This window comes from Gymnoscopelus microlampas, assembly GCF_963454915.1.
Source record: "Gymnoscopelus microlampas genome assembly, chromosome: 11".
Taxonomy (NCBI): domain Eukaryota; kingdom Metazoa; phylum Chordata; class Actinopteri; order Myctophiformes; family Myctophidae; genus Gymnoscopelus; species Gymnoscopelus microlampas.
The window spans coordinates 7638529-7651486 of NC_139948.1; the positions used below are offsets into that span (position 1 = coordinate 7638529).

General features: G+C 44.2%; 1 protein-coding gene across 1 annotated transcript in view; it reads left to right on the forward strand.

Moving 5' to 3' along the window:
• Positions 1 to 12958, forward strand: part of grin2ca (glutamate receptor, ionotropic, N-methyl D-aspartate 2Ca) — a gene marked incomplete at both ends in the record, with an annotated part of 127311 nt that overhangs the window by 73251 nt on the left and 41102 nt on the right. Inside the window, one exon of the mRNA XM_084072387.1 lies at positions 3880 to 4091. Within this exon, the coding sequence (XP_083928513.1) occupies positions 3880 to 4091 (212 nt within the window). The remainder of the gene's footprint in view (positions 1 to 3879; positions 4092 to 12958) is intronic.

A 12958-nucleotide genomic window follows, 5' to 3' on the forward strand; every position in this document is an offset into this window, starting at 1 on the left:
TGCGCCACATTTTGAGCTTGTAGATCTGCTATTTTTTGAGAAGAGATTTGGTATGGGGGAAAAAAGATAAGATAGAATAGAATAGAGGAGAATAGAGTGTTTAAGTGGTTAACCACTTAAAGGACGACTTCACCCATTTTCATATAATTGGTTCTCACTAATGCTCATGATAAACTAATTCTACTAACTCTGTGTCTCATAGGAGGGTGCCTAACAGTGACATCATCGTATAGGCATTTTTATTTTTACAAACAAGATTTCACATTTTTTATTTTGATTTGTATAACACTAGAACAATAGCTTCCATAATAGCATGCTAACTTTCCAGGAATAGAAAGCCTGCATTTTCTATTAGCTTGGATTCCCCATCGATGATGTCACTGGTAGGCGGGTTTCTGAACTGTCCACAGGCCTCCTCTGAGACACAGAGAGAGTAGACAAAATTGGTGCCATAATATTATAATGTGCATGAGTGAGGACCAATTATATGAAGATAGGTTGAAAATGGGTGAAGTCGTCCTTTAAGCCCTATTTCATACAATCGTGTCATACGAAAACAGCCAAACTAATGACACAGTAGATCTGCAAGCTCACAAAGCATTGCGATGTGATGTTTAATCACAGGAAATATAGGAGAGGAAGGTTGAATTGTTTAAGGTTTTTCCACCTTAAATGACAGGCAAAATAGGAAAGGCAGGTGGAACATGGTTAGAGGCATACTTCAGGTTTAAACATACAAACGTACATTTTGACTTTGATACCGAGCGTCTCAACATTACAGTTAGTGAGAGAAGTCCCCAGGCTCAGCCAGCCACTATCTGCTCCCTCCCTACTGTATGTCAGGTAAAATGATGATAACACATTGAGTGAAACTCATATCTCACGTCTCTCCATATATTCTCCCTGCCGTGGGTGTAATTAACTGTCCAGAAGACGTTTTCACCAGAGCAGAACATTAACACTTGTCCGCTCGTCCAGGCCTAAATGGATAAGACATTGTTATTCTTTAGCTGTCCATTCAGACAAGGGAAATAAATATGCAGGCCTTCATCTGTCTTCACTCGTCTATATGTGACAACTGTCCTAATGGGTATGCCTGGAAATTGGACACTGGCTTATAGTTTCTTTATATTCAGCACGTTACTTTGAATAGGGTGCCGGTGTCAGCTGGTTCAAACCGCTTTGATCCGGTTGGCTGTAAGGAGGAGCACAGCCATGTTTTTTAAATCTTGATTTCCAGCCGCTGTTTAAACCAGTGGTGGAAGAAGTACAATCCCCAGCCGAGTACCAAAGACTATGAAAACGGTATACGAAGCGCCTCCCTGCTTGGCACTCAGCATCAGGAGTATGATTGGGGCTAAGGCTCCATGACATTATTCGCATCAGTCTCGCGTAGCCAGACTATCCCACAATCTCTGAACGCTACATTATATGGAGTCTGGAACTACGCCTCCCGAAATCCGAGGCAGGAAGCTGTCCTCCGTTCGTCATAATTTTATTATTAATATTTTGATTTATATTACTACAAATTTGCGCGACTGTAAAAACAGAACCGAAGCGGGGAGGTGGCGTCACATCCACTTTATCACGTCATCATTTTCAGAGCTTCCGTGCTCCAGACTGTATGATCGGAGGCAATTAAAAATTGTGAGACTATATCTGCATCATGTCCAGAGGCAGTGGTGTGTTCTACTGTGTTACGCTATATACGTAGTATGACGTGCAGATTTTTTTGAAAAAAAGCATAGCCCTCTACTAACCATTTAATCCATTGACCACGCGCGAGCGTAACCACGACCATGCGCATGTCGAGCATATCGTATGCCCTCGGAAAAAAAAAACCTAGAACGCAGCAGAGGGAAAACAGGAGATAGGCTTCCGACTTATGAGCCAACATGGCTGGAGAACCGCTTGTTCCCAAGGCAATACTTAAAACTTGTGACAATAATTGGAGTTGAAGTTGAAAAGCTATAATCGTCTCTTTAGGGCAGCCTACTGATCATTCCTACCTAAGTTTCATGGAAGTCATCATCCGTTCTCAAGTTATCTTGCTAACAGACAGACAGACAGGCAGACAGACAGACAGACAGATAGGTCCAATGACAACACATTGCCACGCATTGCTGGCGGGGGGGAGGGGGGGGGGGGTATTGTCAAGTAAGTGTGAACGGTTAATTTGAAATCTTGCAAAACAAATTTGGAATTGCTTGAATACCCGCCTTGCCTACAACACCCACAGACGTTTGAAAATCGTGCGGGGGGAATTGGTGTAATAATAGCCGGCGGGGGCGGAATTGCCTTTCATGCTGATAGATGTATAATTGCCAGCTCTAAATCTATCCTGTGACCCAAAAATCAATTTCCCCCAAATTATCTACGGGCGGGAATAGTATACGCGCCGCTGTGTTCAGGTCCAGACACACAAATCACAGAGAAATAGGGGGAGAACAGCATAAGCAATCTCAAAGTCTGAGATTTAGAGACAACAGGATTAACGCATACAAACCGGGAAAGCATCTCTGTCATTTTAGATTTGAGCTAAATAGCACATTGCAATTCAAGCATAGCAGCTATACAAGCTTGTAGTATCTGCTATGTTTTGGAAAACCTGGAAAATATGTGCAAATCTTTGAATATACATATGTATTTTTAAAGACAAAATATTTTACTCAAATCTTTGCTTCTGGGGGGTTCCCTAGAACAAAACGAGATGGGTCGGCGGACATATTCAATTTTGGGTGGTCCTTGACATGAAAAAAAGTCTTTTAGAAGACATTTTGTAGAATCGGCCTCAGGTCTTAATGGGTTAAGGCTATACGTGGGGCTGATCTACGGCCCGCCGTGCGTCTTTATCCTCCACCAAAAAAGCACACTGCTTCATCTGGGATGACCGGACGCCAGAGGATCCTTACTTCTCCATCACGTCTCCGCCTCATCCGTCTTGCAGGGCCGATGGGGGTGAAAAGATGTTTATTTACATCATACTGCTGCATGGGCTCTTTATTGTCTCGGCCTTTGGGACCGGAGACGTATGTTTTCGCTCCCGTCTGTCTGTCTGTCTGTCTGTCTGTCTGTCTGTCTGTCTGTCTGTCTGTCTGTCTGTCTGTCTGTCTGTCTGTCCTGTCCTTTTAGATCGATTGGCGTGAAACTTTGCACACAAGCCGGTGAACCAATAGGATCAGGCGCATTCTCTCCGCGCTGATTTTAAACCCGCCCCTCTATACACGAAAGCAGGAAGGCTAGTGCAGCCTAGCTCACTGGAAACACTCTGCTACTGAACACCACTAGGGTCTCAAAGTGTGGTCCATGGTTCCATGAGGGGGTTCTCACGGGCGTGTGACTTTGATATGTCTCACGGGTGTGTAACTCTGATTTGACAAATGGTTCCATTGGTACACTCTCAGAGTTATAGGGGTCGTTGAAATTAAAAAAGTTTGAGAACTACTGTACTGTGATACACTCAATGGAGTCTCACATAGTATAAATGGTAAGACCTGTGAAGGAAGTACGGAAGAGGCCCAGTTTCTTTCCAGTATGGCTGCTGTGCGTAGAGCCTGTTCCTTAAGCCTACTGACTAGGGCTGTGAATCGTCTGCTATCTCACAATTCGATTCGATTCCGATTCTTGGGGTCACGATTCCGTTTTTTTCAAACGATTAAAAAAACAAACGATTCTTGACTCAAAAACGTTGTTTTCAAAATCGATATTTTTTCCCGATTCAGCCCAGAACTTGCCACTTCTCAAAAAGTGTAATTATACAAAAATACTGGGGAAAAAAAGAAATATATTAAAACATAAAAACAAAAATAAAGAATGAATCCAAACTATGAATGGATTTTTTCCGACACCCCTAATACTGACCTTCTCCTCTGTGTCCAGGTGGGGACCTTCGGGATGGGCATCCTGCAGATGCGGTACCCCGTGTGGCCGCGCTACGGGAGCTACCTGGAGCCCGTGTCCGACTACAGGCACCTGACGGTGGCCACGCTGGAGGAGCGGCCCTTTGTCATCGTGGAGGCCGTGGACCCCCAGACCGGCACCTGTGTCAGCAACACGGTGCCCTGCCGCAGGCAGTCCAACAAGACAGAGACGTAAGTGTACCGCCAGTGGTGGGGAAAGTACTCAACTGTTTTACTTAAGTAAAAGTATCAATGGGGCAAGAATCAAATGGGGGCACGGTGGCGCAGTCGATAGCGCTGTCGCCTCACAGCTAGCGGGGGACGCTGTGGGCACTGGGGGCGTGTCCTCTCCTCTGCGTCATCAGTGCCCATACCCTAGGTGGGGTTGGCGAAAGGGCCTCTCTGTGTGGAGTTTGCATGTTCTCCCCGTGTCCCCTAGGGTAGGTACCCTCACAAAAACATGTAGTGATCCTGGTCTCTATACTGCCTCCCCCTGGTCAGCCGGGGAACCTGATGGAGGGGAAAATAATTGGTTGGAATAACGTGCTCCTTCCACGTGCTACGTCCTACCGGGGAAACTCCCCCCTGTCAGATGATAAGTTGCGGCTTGCTAGCTCCTCATGCATTGAAGGACGCATGAGAGCAGTTCAAAAAATAATAATATTAAGAAAAATAAATAAATAATAATAAATAAACAAAAGAAAGGGGAAATACTCTGTTGCAAGTAAAAGTCCGGAATTCAAAATATACTTGAGTAAAAGTACAAAAGTATTGACATCAAAATGTACTTAAAGTACCAAAAGTTGAAACTCATTATGCAGAATGTCCCATTTCACAAGTTTTTAAGTTTTAAGTTTTTAGTATACACTAAATATGCAAATCCTTTGAAAATAGCAGATCTAAAAGCTCACAATGCGTCGCATCGCGATAATCCTTGTCGTGTTATTTCAGTGAAGGTTGCGTTGAACTTCCTTTTTTAACATGACGTTCCAATCAATCAATCAATCAATCAATCAATCAATCAATCAATCAATCAATCAAAGGATACGCTTAAAGGGTAACACATACACACAATGCATACAGTACATCGGTAAAAGCTCAGTAGCAGCAAATATAGCAGTGTGTTTACATGAGAAGGAGTGGTGGTTGCGGGGGGCAGAGGATGCTACCAAGGTGGCCATGGCCAACGTGGCCCTTCAGTTCGGCCGTCTGCCTCTCAAAAAAGTATATTGTTTTTTCGTAAATGAACGCCCTACTTGATCATACTACAGCTTCACACAAAAGCATCAAAAGAAGCAAATCATTTTTTTATTTGAAAAAAAATGAAAGGCCTGATTTTGTTTAACCAAATGCTACCGCTATACCAGGCAGCTTCTGTTTTGGCTTATAATTCTTGAACCTTAAAGTTGTGCCAGCAAAAAAAATGCCATTCCAATATAGGACATGCCTGTGTCTAATTACAGTTTCTGCCATTTTTCATTTTCTTCACTTTTTTACTACTACGCCTACTTAGTCCAAGATTCACACAAATCGCTACACATTATCTTTGGAGATACTTTTTAAAGTCAAAAGTGCCATCCTGCAATTCCACCTACCCGAGTCCTCCCAATATCATGCATTGCGTGTTAACATAGCCCGCTCGATTGATTTTGCGTCCAACTTGAGAGTGCCATTAAGCATTGTAGTTAAGAAGCTCTTCCCATACCATTAGCAACGCCGTGATTTCTTACCACTCAACGCGGCGAGCTGCTCGTTAAGCGCAATTCGTACTCCGTCGTACGACGGTGTCGCAAGGCTAAAATAGCTTACCTACAAGCTCACAACGCGACGCGTCTGTGCCGCGTTGTGAGCTTGTAGGTCGTCTATTTTAGCCGCGCGACACCGGCACACAACAAAGCATAAATTAGCCATTAGGCCGCTCCGCCGTTGTACAATCTCACAGCGATCTTGCGCTGACCCAATAAAGGGAAAATATAAGCACCGCGTGGCGGGGTATCAATTAGGGTGTGTGGGCGATTAGGCCATACCATCAATCCTGACCACCTTAGAGACTGATATGGGTGTTCATTAGCGGAGGGGAAAGGGAAAAAGGAAACGCTGGCTATTATCCATTACTGACAATTGGTCTTAACGGGACGCGGGGACAGCAAAGGTGAAGTCCACATCCCTCCCTACAGTGCAATAGACCCCGCTAAAGAGGTTTATGCCTGCCGAGCAAATCATGTCATCGCTCTAAATAGGTTATAGAGTTCCCAATGTTCCTTGAGAGGGACGGAGGAGCGTCTTTGCAGGGGGGGTGGAACCGGATAAAGCCGGGTTTAAGTGGTTCAGCGAAGCCGTCTGCACGGCAGCTGTGAATGTGACACTCGGATGGATTGAGGGGGGGGGGGGGGGGGGGCGTTATGACAGCTTGTGGTTAACGGTCAGTCTCTGGGTGACTTGTCACATGCGAGGGGCCGTGGAGGAGGGCCCTTGTATTGAGAGGGACGCCGGACAGGGGACATGACGTTTCTTCGCCCTCTCAAGGCAGGCAGGCAGGCCAGAAGGGAAGGTGTTTGAGTTCCCTGCCATGGGCTCCACATTCCCCTCGTGAGGTCTAGAGGGGCCAATTGTGAAGAAAGAAAGAAGAATAAGTGTGTGTGTGTGTGTGTGTGTGTGTGTGTGTGTGTGTGTGTGTGTGTGTGTGTGTGTGTGTGTGTGTGTGTGTGTGTGTGTGTGTGTGTAAAATATATATATAACACACATGTGTTGTGAGCTTGTAGATCTCATATTTTCAGCTATTTTCAGACTTTTAAAAACATATCCATTTCACAATAGGGGGGCCGCAGCCAGAGGGCTATGGCTATTTAGGAGTCCTTTGCGTGGAAAAGCTCACACCCCTGCTGTCTATAAGCAGGAGGGCGGCTCCGGTATAGCCATCCGGTGTTGTGGGGTCCTCCGCTCCAGACCGATCCCTCACGTCCGCGCCCCCGAGACTCAACCTGCCTGGCCGACCATCTGTGCGGCTCGCCTGTTCCTCCTCGGAGAGGAACCAGGAAATATGGGCCGAACCATCCAGCCAAGCCCTGGCACCAAAACACTTAACACAGGTCTTATTAGTGGGGCAGGTCCTGTGGTGTAGGTCCAAGTCCAAGTACTCAACTCCAGTACTTGAGTCAAAGTATAGATACTCGTACTGGTTAATTATTACTCCGCTGCAAGTGAAAGTTGCTCTGTCAAATTTATACTTGAGTTAACCCATTCAATCCGGGAACGCATCTCTGTCTTTTTAGATTTATTTGGCTATTAGCGTGGCACCGAGTGCCACACTATGAGCTTGTAGATCTGCTATTTTTTGGAAAAATCTTGGAAAATTTGTGGAAATCTTTGAATATATATTTGTGAACATATTTTTGTTCTAGGGACCCCCAGAAGCAAATTTTTGAGTTACAAATGTTAAAGAGTAAAGAAAATCTACAAGCTTCGTCTTTGAAATGTAGTCAAGTGAAAGTCTCCAAAGATATACACATGAAGAAGTAAAGTACAGACTCTCAAAATAATTTGACTCAAGTTAATGTATACTTCGTTACTGTCCACCACTCGGCCGGTGTGGCTCAGGCGGTAGAGTGGCGAAGATTCACGGGTCGACCCCCCCGCCCCCCTCCCCGGGCTCCTCCTGGCTCCGTGTCAAAGTGTCCTTGAGCAAGACACCGAAGCCCTAACTGCTCCTGATGAGGGCGGTACCTTTGCGTGATTGCCTCCGCTGTCGGTGTGTGAAAGTGTGTGAATTGGGTCATCTCTGGAGACAGACTGTTGGCTCCACACAATTTGCAAAACGCTTCCATCTAACAGTCTGTTTAGTCTGGAAGCGCTGAAAATAAAGTGGACACCCTGCCTCCCTCCCTCCCACTTGCGTTTTGGCCTGTGCCTTCGCGTAAATAACTCCTACTGGAAACCAATCTAGCTGCTTAGCAGAAATGGAAATTCTAAAATATATTTTGAAATTTATTTTTGTTTCCGCCAAAGGCCTGAGACTATTTTCACACCTGTATGTCCGAGTGTGTGTGTGTGTGTGTGTGTGTGTGTGTGTGTGTGTGTGTGTGTGTGTGTGTGTGTGTGTGTGTGTGTGTGTGTGTGTGTGTGTGTGTGTGTGTGTGTGTGTGTGTGTGTGTGTGTGTGTGTGTGTGTGTGTGTGTGTGTGAGACCCATGATTTAACGCAGCCCACAAATACTCCAAAAATTATACATTTCACACACGTCCAAAAATAAATTACTTCTTTTACTTTACTTACTTTTTCTATAGAGGCCATCAGAATGATCTAAAATGGTGATACTTCATTTTGGTGCGGTAAAATAGCTGTTTATAAGGATATCATGAAGCCTTGTTCCAATAAAGAAATGTAAAGGGTACTTTTTTACCCATTTAAACTCTAAAACACAATGGAAGGGTTAAGGTGAAAAGTGTCCACCGCATAGTCCACATACGGTAACTGACACTGGAGTAATCCACAGGCAGGTCAAAGAGGAAGAGCACAAGTTCATTATACTACACTTTTAACAGGTCACTTTTTGGTCTGTAACTCTTGAACCATATACAATCAAAATATTTTCCCCCTGGTTTCCTTGGATCAAGACGCAAGGCCCCGGCCATTTGTGCCAGACTAGATTTTCCACTATTTTGCGTTTTCTTCTAAACACACATTGTGTTAACAACTCCGGCAACGTTTGTCCAACACTCACAGCACACATTGAAGGAATGTGATCAAGATGTATCAGTCAGATTTCTCATATTCCATTCCAATTCTCTACAACTGCCTGCCAAAGTCTACCAGCCCTGGAAGGCAACCCGTAGCGCACGTTAGCTAGTTGTGAAGATGACAGCTTCCTGGGCAGAAGTTTTGCGAGGCAGAATTACAGACTCTATGTAGCATTCCAAGATTGTGGGAGAGTTGTTAATGGGTGAATGTAAAACACATTGTAAAGCACTTTGGCTAAAGATGGTATAAAAATGCTGACCATTCACCATTTATTAAAAGCATGGCTTTTATAATTGAGTTCACCTGGGAGGCCGGTCATACATTATTGTCCATCGCTGTTGGGTAGAAACCTTGTATGTCCAAAACACTTTTCAAGAAACGGAAATAAGAACCTGTGTTCCCATGTTGTTACGTAGTCACAAGCTTGTGTTAATCCTTTTTCATTCATTCAATACGTATAAAATCCACAGACAGACTTAGCCACTCATGTAAAAAAACAAACAAAACATAAACAGAGAAAAAAGATCTACAAGTTGCAATTGCTACTTGTAGTCCTGAAATTTTCACTACTTTTGTGTGATACTGTCGTGGAAAAAACAAGTAGGGCATTGATTTAAGGGGGGAAAAAACAAAAACAAAAGTTGAAATATGGAGATACAAGGTTTCTGCCCGACAGCAACGGTATCTTATCTTTGTGTGGTGCTCTGTCCCTCAGAGCACATTGGCGCTGTGTGGATCCATTGGTATTGAGATTGATAGTGGGGTAATTCTCTGCTGAAAGGTGCTATCGACCCACCCGAATGATGTCATCCATCTATTAGCCACGCTCAATGGGAGCTAAATTATGAGTTGATGTGATTAAAAAGCAAGGGACTGCGTCACAGCGGTAGATGAGGTCCTGGGAGCCGGGCTGGCAGGAACTGCACCGCAGTGCCAGTATAGTACAATAAACCCTTTTCCACATGTCAGACATACAGTATGGGCATGACATAGCAGTGTAATGTTCCTTTTTTTCTCAGGTGTTACCAATGATACTAATTAAGGTTGTGTTGTTAGCCTTGGATCAAGACTAATTAGTAATCTTATCGATTTTGACGTTTGCATATCCACGATAGTCCTGGACTTTTGCCAGTAAATCCTGTAATTCTCCAAACATGTACAAATGCAAAATATAGGTGTTTACCCGGTTTCCCCAAATGTTATCTCGGCATTTGGAATCTTTGTTCACTGTATTAGTCTGTGCCTGAACGCCATTTCCCCCCCCCTCGTTTATGTCCTGTTTACATTGAGTGTAATACCGGTTTTCACCGGATGCGCCCCGTCACTACCGCCCATTGAGGAATACCGGGAACTTCTGACAAAACATAACATCACATGAATATAAAAAATGATGATTTTTTTTTGTTTTTTTGATAGCTGACTGGGCCAACCCAGGCACCTCATGGGTGCTCTGCCGCACACTTGTAAATGCACCCACACACGCTATTCCCCAAACAGCCATTCAGTGCAATAGGCAGCGCAGCTCTGGGGCTCTGGTTTTCACCGGATGCGCCCCGTCACTACCGCCCATTGAGGAATACCGGGAACTTCCGACAGAATCCGACACAGATGGGATTAAAACACATATCTATTGAAAAATAGGGACTAATACAGTGCACACTGGTTCCGAATGTCGAGTTAACATCCGGGGCTACAGGGTCCGCACTTTATACGATTTTTGTGTACATGTACTGTACAGAGAAGTACGGGCTTTCCGTACGGATGTCCAGTGACATTTGTGGGCGTGAAGCCCAATACTATCATAGATACGAAAGTAAAGTGTTTTTTGCAGTTTTCAGCAAGAGAAAAAAGAAAACATGTTTGTTTGTTTATTCACAAACATAATATCTAGTGTGAATAGACTCTACACTAGATGGAACAGAGCCTTAATTAGTACCATTGGTAACACCTGTGATGGAAGTAACATTACACTGCTATTTATGGCTAATAGACCAATTATTCGTGTACAAACATTGAGACACACCATTGCACACTCGCCTGCAGGTTGTGTGTAAGAGATTCCCAAGAGATTCCCCAACCCGAACACTATTATTATTAATATTAATATTAATATTTCCAGGTATATTTCCAGGACGTTTTCATAACATACGTATGTCATAAGTGTCCTGTTCTTCCAGAAATTAATAACGCTGCTCCAATGCGACGCCGCTGAAGTCATCTACCCGGAAATAAAGTTTTGGTTTTGGTGTCATGTCATGATGATTCGGTCTATAGGGGGACATGGTCAGAGGCTATGGCTATATTTGGTGGTTCAACCATGACATGGAAAGGCTGTGAACAACACCTGAGTTAGTGGACCGTGTGCTCCTTGAGAGCCGCGAGGACTCAGAGCAGTGGTGTAAAGTAACTAAGTACATTTACTCAAGTACTGTACTTTTTTACAAGTTTGAGGTATTTTTTACTTTACTGGAGTATTTCCAATTGTCTACTTCTACTCCACTACATCTCAGAGGCAAACATTGTACTTTTACTCCTCTACAATTAATTGAAAACTTTAGTTACTAGTTACTTTTCAGATATAACTTATGATATTATAAAACATACATTAACCACTTTAGCCCTATTTTATACCTAATCTATTTGAAAATAGCCGGTCTACAAGCTCACAACGTGTCGCATCGCGACACGTCGTGAGCTTGTAGATCTGCTATTTTCAAACATTTTAGTCCTTTTACTTTTGATACTTTAAGTACATTTTGATACCAATACTTTTGTACTTTTACATTTCCAGACTTTTACTTGTAACAGAGCACTTCTACATTGCGGTATTGATCATTTTACTTAAGTAAAACATTTGAGTACTTTTTCCACCACTGACTGAGTTTGAATCCGACCGGTGTTCCTGTCCCGCGGCTCTCTCCTCTCTCTCCTCTCCTCTCTACGCCCTTGGTTTCGTGTCCCTCTACATTCTCCCGTCTATATTTTGTTGTTATTAAACTTTGAGTTCCAGAGGCGTCTCAAGCCTCTCAAGGACTTGGCGTTTAGAGACGAGGACTATTTTTTTGCTTTTTCCTTGAGACAAGAGTACGGTACAGACATCACTAATAGCATTACGCACACTGAGACAATGCTCATGGGTTCTCTTCTGTTTTTTTTCCTAGATGTATTTTTGGCATTGCTATGCTTTGCTTCAGACCAGGTCAGCGTAGAGAGACAGCAAACCAAGGGCACAGAGAGAGAGAGAGAGAGAGAGAGAGAGACGTGCGAGACAACACAGGGGGCGTCGGATTCAAACCCGTATGGCCGTATCCTTGTGCTCAGCCGCGAGGAGCGATGGTGTAATGCAGGGGTCTTCAACCTTTTCAGGCCTAGGACCCCCTAGCTGAGAGAGAGAGAGATGAAGCAGGGACCCCCTCTATGTTGTATAACATTGTGTTTCAGATTAAACTTCTTATTTTCTACTTGGTCTGCTCTTTTTTTCCCTGTACACCTATACCGTAAGGCCAAAAATAGCAGATCTACAAGCTCGTAGATTTGCTATTTTTGGCTATAAAGTTCTCCTCAGAATAGCGATGCTAGGGTTCTAAAAAAAATCATATCACAAAGATTTGGCGGCCCCCCTGTAGTAACTCTGAGGACCACCTAGGGGTCCCGGACCCCCTGTTGAAGACCCCTGGTGTGATGAAAAACTTAACCAGGAAGTGGATTACTTTGCATTTAGAAATAATAGGCAAAACACTAAGACTATTAATAACATCACATGAATATAAAAAAATACGATTTTTTTTTTGTTTTTTTGATGGCTGACTGGGCCAACCCAGGCACCTCATGGGTGCTCTGCCGCACACTTGTAAATGCACCCACACACGCTATTCCCCAAACAGCCATTCAGTGCAATAGGCAGCACAGCTCTGGGGCCCTGGCAGCTGATGGATGCTGGGTACACCGTGTTTACACTGGGGCTCGTGTGGCAAAGAGAGAGAGTGGGGGGGGGGGGGGGGGGGGAATAAGGGGAGGGAAAACGGAGAGACAGAGAGAAACAGAGAAAGAGAGAGAGACAGAGACAGATAGACATGAAGACATAAAGAGAGACAGACACAGACACGCACACACATAAACACACACAGGTGCAGAAAACCTTGCGTGACCCAGTGATCTATCATCATTCAAAACATTCAGATAGTATAAGCTAAAAGGTCAATTTCAGCACCCTGGACAGTGGTCTCGTAGACCTGTGCATGTGTGTCTATGGCTGGCTGAGAGAGAGAGAGAGAGAGAGAGAGAGAGAGGAGAGAGAGAGAGAGAGAGAGAGAGAGAGAGAGA